Source organism: Tenrec ecaudatus, chromosome 5 (genome assembly GCF_050624435.1).
Source record: "Tenrec ecaudatus isolate mTenEca1 chromosome 5, mTenEca1.hap1, whole genome shotgun sequence".
NCBI classification, from domain to species: Eukaryota; Metazoa; Chordata; class Mammalia; order Afrosoricida; family Tenrecidae; genus Tenrec; species Tenrec ecaudatus.
In genome coordinates, this window is record NC_134534.1 from 68,962,354 (window position 1) to 68,969,303 (window position 6,950).

The 6,950-nt window shown below is 44.6% G+C and overlaps 1 protein-coding gene and 1 pseudogene across 1 annotated transcript; one reads left to right on the forward strand and one right to left on the reverse strand.

Annotated features, from left to right (window-relative positions):
* Positions 1 to 709: 709 nt before the first annotated feature.
* LOC142448776 (ferritin light chain-like) lies at positions 710 to 1,237 on the reverse strand. Its single transcript, XM_075550655.1, has one exon. It carries the CDS (start codon positions 1,235 to 1,237, stop codon positions 710 to 712), a length of 528 nt encoding a protein of 175 aa, XP_075406770.1.
* A 1,687-nt stretch (positions 1,238 to 2,924) lies between these two features.
* On the forward strand, positions 2,925 to 3,289 carry LOC142448777 (ATP synthase F(0) complex subunit g, mitochondrial pseudogene; annotated as a pseudogene).
* Positions 3,290 to 6,950: the final 3,661 nt, after the last annotated feature.

Consider the following 6,950-nt stretch of genomic DNA (forward strand, 5'->3'; position numbering starts at 1 on the left):
TGATGTAGATGCTTAATGGCATCCACGGGTACTTGTTCCAGTGATCCAGGGAGCTGGTCTAGAGGAAGGCACAGTGGCAAGCCATTATGAACTTCTTGTCGGCACATTCTACTGAATCCAGAATTTCCTTCTTTGTACATCTAGTCCTGCAATCTCTTGTCTGTGTGTGTGCATTGTGAGTGAATTTAACTTGTGGCTTTCGATTCTGATTTCACATTAGACTTATTTGGGGGGAGCTTCAGAAAACACTGATTTTGAGTCCCACCCCCAGATTTAGGTTTAATTGATTTGGGGTGAGTCTTGGGCAGATAATTATTCTATGCAGATGGGGTTGTGAATCATGACGTTAAAACACATTTATGCTTTAATGGTGTGATACAATTAAAATAATGCTATGGGAGAATATTTATTAGCATAGGAGGATGTTCAAGATATTTGGACTTGTGAAAAATAACGGGCCACAGCACTTATATGAAAGGTTGCTTTGGTCAAAATCACTTCTCCAAATTACTAACAGGTATATTATAAAATCTTTTCTTTTTTTTTTTTTTTTTGCTGCAAAAGGAAGCTTTATTGTTTCCATGTGGTCCCCAGCTGGGGGGGTAGGGGTTCCAGGGCGGTGGCGCTGTGGACGGGTTCAGGCAGAGGGGCTAAGGGCCACAGTGGGGAGGCAGAGGGCCCTTGGCAGGTGGCTCGGCCTCGCAGGTTCCTAGTCTTCTTTGAGAGAGAGCCTCTCGAAGAGATCCTCGCCCAGGCCGGCCTGGGGGCTGGCCACCCTGCGGAGGTTGGTCAGGTGGTCGCCCATCTTCTTGAGGAGTTTCACCTCCTTGTCCAGGAAGTGGTTCTCCAGAAAGTCACAGAGATGAGGGTCGGTGTGAGTGGACCCCACGGCGTGCAGGTCCAGAAGAGCCTGGTTGAGTTTTTTCTCCAGGGCTAGGGCAGCTTTCATGGCGTCCAGGGTTCGACCCCGCTCATCTTGAGACGGCTTCTTCACATTCTGGAAGAGGGCGCGGCCGCCGCGCTGGTTCTGCAGCTTCAAGAGACGCTGGGCCCCCTCGCACTTCTCCTTCGCCAGCTCGCGGAAGAAGTGCCCCGCGCCTTCCAAGGCCACATCGTCGCGGTCGAAAAAGCAGCCCAGAGAGAGGCAGGTGTCAGAGGCCTTCAGGTGCAGGTTGACCAGATGGTTGACGCTGGCCTCGGCGTCGGCGGAATAATTCTGACGGATCTGAGAGCTCATGATGCGCCGGTTTGGAGGTCACCACACGCCAAATAAAAGTGTCCGCTGGTCCCAAGAGGAGGGGCTGGCCGAGAAGATGGTCCCCAAGTTACTTCCGGAAAGAAACCTGTTGCGGGCGGAGGATTGGCTGCAGGGAGTCCCCGGATCTGTTCCGTTCAAACACTGTTGAAGCAAGACACAGATCCACGGGACCACGGGGCGAGCTTCTATTATAAAATCTTAACAGTGGTCATTCTGGTTGTCCTTTAAATTAAAAAAATTTTTTTAAAGGTTTTTAAAAGAGTTCAGTTCTTGATTTTCCTCAGTAATTACTTCAAGTCCTCTTGGGATTCAGCAAGTAAGGTTGTTTAATCTGCAGGTTGTGAGTGTTCCTTTAATCCCTTTGATGCGAACTTCTTCATCTAGCCCAGTCTCTCTGATTATTGGCTCAACATATAGCTAGCTAAGTATGGTGTTAAGATTGCTGAGCAGTTAAAAGTGCAAATGATCACATCTGGATATAAGTTTATTTCATGTTCAAGATTTTGAAAGCTTACCAATCCTGCAGCATTATGAAAGTCCATGGATCAGAGAGTCAGGCTCCTTCCACCTTGTGGTTTGACCACAGGTTGCTTTCCTTCCCCGAGTCACCTCGAAGTAGATAGGATTATTGCTTTGGCTCCAGCCTGTGTGTTTGCATACCTGCCACCAGGTAGAAGGAAGTAGAGAAGAAAACTGAGCATGACATTTCTATTTTTATCTTCATTACAAGGTCACATCTAACTGCAAGGGAGCCTGGGAAATACAGTCTTGATTCTGAGTATTTCCTGATCCAGCTGAAAACTATTCCTATGGAAGAAATGGAGACTGGATAGTAGAGAGTCTTTGGTCACTTTGAGAACCAAGGTGTACCTGACACAAGCCAGGGCATTTCCCATCGCCTGATGTGCATGTCCAAGTTGGATAGTGCATAAGGAAGACTGGAGAAGAATTGATGCCTTTGAATGATGGTGTTGGTGAAGAATATTCAAAGTACTACGGACTTCCGAAAGAACAAACAAATATGTCTTGGAAGAAATACAGCATGAATATTTCTTACAAGTGAAGATGGGGAATCTTCATCTCACCTACTTTGGACAGGTTGTCAGGAGACATTAGGACCTGGAAAAAGAAATCATGCGTAGTAACATAAAGGGTCAGTGGCAAAGAGGACCCCCAGTCAAGGAGATGGATCGTCATAGTGTCTGCAACAATGGGCTCCGACATAACAATTGTGAGGAGGGTCCAGGAGTGGATGGCATTGCATTTTGTGGTATCCAGGGTACCTGCATCAGAGCTGAGTCGATGCCACCTAACAAAAACAACCCTTGCAACGACAACCACAAAAAATACCCACTCATTTGTTTATTTATTCAGCTTCCTGCCACGTGCTAGCAGCTTAATAAACATTGGGAATGTAAATTGGATAAAGCACAGCAATGATCCTTGGAGTAGTTCAAAGCCTATGATGTTCTCATATCTTTTATGGCTTTTCCAGTCATTATCATCTTTGCAATTCAATGTTTTCAACTTTTTAAGAATTTTAATTTTTCTGTTTCTCTTTTAATTGGCTTACATAGAGCCACATGTTTTTGACCACTGTTAATTGTTCACGCAGGTGACACTCTCCACGTTTATTTTTTAATGTTAAGAGCTTTAAGGGATTCAACCGGCCGTTTCGGGCCACGGGCTTTCTCTCCTCGAACCATGGCCCAGTTTATCCGTAACTTGGTGGAGAAGGCCCCGGGGCTGGTGAACGCTGCTGTGACTTACTCAAAGCCTCGACTGGCCACATCTTGGCACTATGCCCGGGTGGAGCTCGTTCCTCCGACCCCTGCGGAGGTCCCTGCAGTGATTCAGAGCCTGAAGAAAGTAGTCGAGAGTGCTAGGACTGGGCGCTTCAAGCAGCTCACAGTTAAGGAAGCTCTGCTGAATGGTTTGGTGGCCACTGAAGTGTGGATGTGGTTTTATATTGGCGAGATCATAGGCAAACGAGGCATCATTGGCTATGATGTTTGAAGACCAGTCTTTAACATCTGATTATATTTAGTTTGCTCTTTGAGTTTTGTTGGACCATGTGTGATCAGTCTACTCTAATAAAATAGATCATCTAAAAGTCACTGTGTGAGAATCTTAAAAAAAAAATTAAAAAAAAGAGCTTTAAGGAGTGGGGTCCGAGGAAGGTACAAGGAATTCTTCGTCTTTCCACTATCATCATTAGAATGTTTGAATTAATTGGCAGCTCTCTCTCATTCTGGAAGTAACACTGGCATTTCTATGGAAAACCTGTAGTGAGAAGCAAAACAAGAGCCACTAAATAAGAATAAATGGTATCTTCTATTTTGAACGATGTACAGCTATGCATTAGATCAATATTCATTAAGTGAATAAAATCCTTCATGCTTGGTGATTACCAGACACATTTATAAATGGGTTAATCTGGATGAGCTGAGTGATTTTCTAGGAATACTTTGTCAAAAGCCCTCAGGCATAAATGTAGGGTGAGTGGTTTGGAATTTTTATCTTTTTCAAGGTTGACGCATATAATTATACATTCTGATAACAATTAAGGGAGGTTCAAGGGGGGAGCATTTAAGGTGAGTCAGACCTTTTGTCTAACATGGTTTATTCATAGAATCTTGTTACGTAGATTAAAGTAAGATTTTTTTTCTCCTTAAAATCTCTTAAACCAGTGATTGCGGATATCATTTAACTTTTTTCTTAGATTTACTTTGATTAGTGCATATCATGCAACACACATTCAGGCGATTTGTATTTGCTAAATCATTCTATGCCTGCTGCTGGAGTTTCCCCAGCAATGCAGATTTTTTTCCAGTATTTTTTCCCCTGTTTTATTTTCCCTCTTGCTTTTGGTGTTGTCTTCTGAATGGTTTCGGCCATAAATGAGGTCAGCTCTCAGATGAGAGGTGTGGGAGCCAGGAAGACCAACCATCATCAAGTCCTAGAAACCTATGCCCAGCCGGTGCCACTTCCACACGGGATCAATTCAGTCCCAGAAGGATCATGTGTTCTTGCACATGGCTAATGACTTTTGGAAGGCAAGCATGTCAGGACATTAGCAAAACAAACACATAACTTAAAAGATGATTAGTCCAGACATATAAGGTCGGTCATAGTGGCGATAGGAACATTAGCTATGATGTGAAAACGGTCAGTTGTCTATTAAATACAGCTCTTTATAAAGACTTTTTAAGAGAAATGGGTATTAGGGCAATATGAAATCATATCAAATGTTTCCATCCTCCTTTGAGTCAACAGGAAGCGATTTAGTGAACTAAACTAGTTCTGTGTAATATGAGGGTAAGTCAAAAGCATTGCAATATGGTTCCAGTTCATGCACGATGAATAAGTTCATCCCAAACAAACCACGTTGAAGCACTGTGATCATTGGATGGCTGCAGACACGTTCCCTCGGCAGTACCCTTGTCGTAGACTCACCAGGGTGCTTCCAATAAGAGGTCCGCTCAAAACAGTGGCTTCTGCGGGGAATCTGCGAGGCCAGTGAAATCCGAGACAGCGAAGTCAGCTCAGAAGCTGCTGGTGTCTGTGGTTCTGTGTTCCGAATGGGTCATCTTGAGAGATTTCCCTCAAAGACAGAGGACAGTGACAGAAGATCTTGATACAGAAGCACGTTTCTTTGTTTTTTAAAAATGAAAACTCCATTGGGCAGGAAAATACCAGGAGAATCGTACCAAGGAATTTTTTCTCGCCCCCATCACGACAATGACTGCTCGTGCTTTCAGGCTAGCAGGGCTGTCCTAGGAGAATTCCTCTGGGAAACTGTACCCCACACACCCCACAGCTCTGATCCTTTCCGTTTACATTTCTTTTTGTTCCTCAAAGTCAAAAGATGTTTAAAATGAAAATAATTTGAGTCCCTCAAGGAAGCCCAAACTGCCGTTTCGATGTGGTGGCAATTGAAGAGCACAGAAGCCCTTGGGAGGAGATTACCGACTGCCATTGAATAGATGCTGACTTCCAGTAGCCTTGACTTTGGTATCTATAGCTGGGACACTCGAGGGGAGCAGCCAACCTTATCTTTCTCCCTCAGAGCAGCTGGTGGGTTTGAACTGCCCACCCTGCAGCAGTTAGCAGCCCAGTATTTACCCAATGTGCCAGCAGACACGCCTAAGAATTGTATAGACCTACGTGGAGGGTATGTTAAGAAAGAATAGCTTCACATGTTGATAGTTTTGTTTCATAAAGGTTTCTATGATTTTGTAATAATGCCTTTTGACTCACCGTCATTTCCCAGTCTTAGCCTTAATCCATTGTATTATTAGCTGCTGTTGAGTCGCCTCCGACTTGGACCTTGGGTGCAACAGGATGATTGCGGTCTAGTCTGGCACCATCTTCCTGATTGCCATTAAGTTCAAGTCCGTCATTGCAGCTATTGTGCCAGTCCATCTCGCAGAGGGCCTCTTATGCCCTCATTGACCTTCTGCTTCACCGAACACGGTGCTCTCCTTTGCAGAGTCCCTCTCTTAATGATGTGTCTAAAGCAAGCACGTTGGCCAGTGTTCTGTTATGATTCACAAGGTGATCGTGGGCTAATATTTGGAACTCAGTTGCCAGACCTTTTTTCCTAGTCTAGTTTAACCTGCATGCACCTTTCAAACATGCTCATCACGGGTCACCCTGCTGCTGGCATAGCTTCCAGCCTCCTAGTAACAGTACAACAAACGGGGAGATTTCACTCAATACTGACTCACAATGACTCCCTGTGGGTTTCCAAGACTGGAACTGTTTATGGGAGTAGAAAGCCCATTCTTTTTCTCTCAGAGCTGCTGGTGGTTTCAAATCGCCAGCCATGTGGATCTCAGCCCAAAGTGCAACCCCTTGTTGAATCAATTTCAACTCTGAACTGCCCTATTATGTTTGCAGGGCTATCAATGTTTCCTGAAGCAGAGTGCCCCATCTGCGTCTCTTGCAGTTTCGGGTGGGCTGGAGAGCTTCTCTGTTATCTGAGGAAGAGAAGGTAGCTTTCTTGAAAAGCACTGAGCAAGGAACCAGTAGGAGGCTTCCTCAGAGCCGATTGCCTGATAATCTGAGAGTTTTCGATTCATACGAAAATGACAAGCATGCTACACTTATTCATAAAACGGGGTAAGGCTGGGGATTGGTTGGATTCCTGTACGCTTTGATGGAAAGGGACACAGCATTTATAATTCACTGTACAGGAAGGAGGTAGTGTTTGGGAGTTCTGAACTCTGTGAATGTACCACCAACCTTTTGGTTAATAGTTTAACACTGTGCTTCCAAGAATCCTCTCTTTTTAATAAAAAATCACTATATTAGGGGCTCATACAACTCTTATCATAATCCATACAAACATCAATTGTGTAAAGCACATTTGTACATTCATTGCCTTCATCATTCTCATAACTTTTGTTCTCCATGTAGGCCCCTGGCATCAGCTCATTTTCCCCCTCCCTCCCCACACCCCCCTCCCTCATGAACTCTTGAAAATGTATAAATTATTATTTTGTCATATATTACACTGTCCGATGTCTCCTTTCACCCCAGGGAGGAGGTTATATCTAGATCCTTGTAATCGGTTCCCCCTTTCCAAGCCACCCAGCCTCCACCCTCCTGGCATCACCACTCTCACCACTAGTCCTGAAGGGATCATATATTCTGGATTCCCTGTGTTTCCAGTTCCTGTCTGTACCAG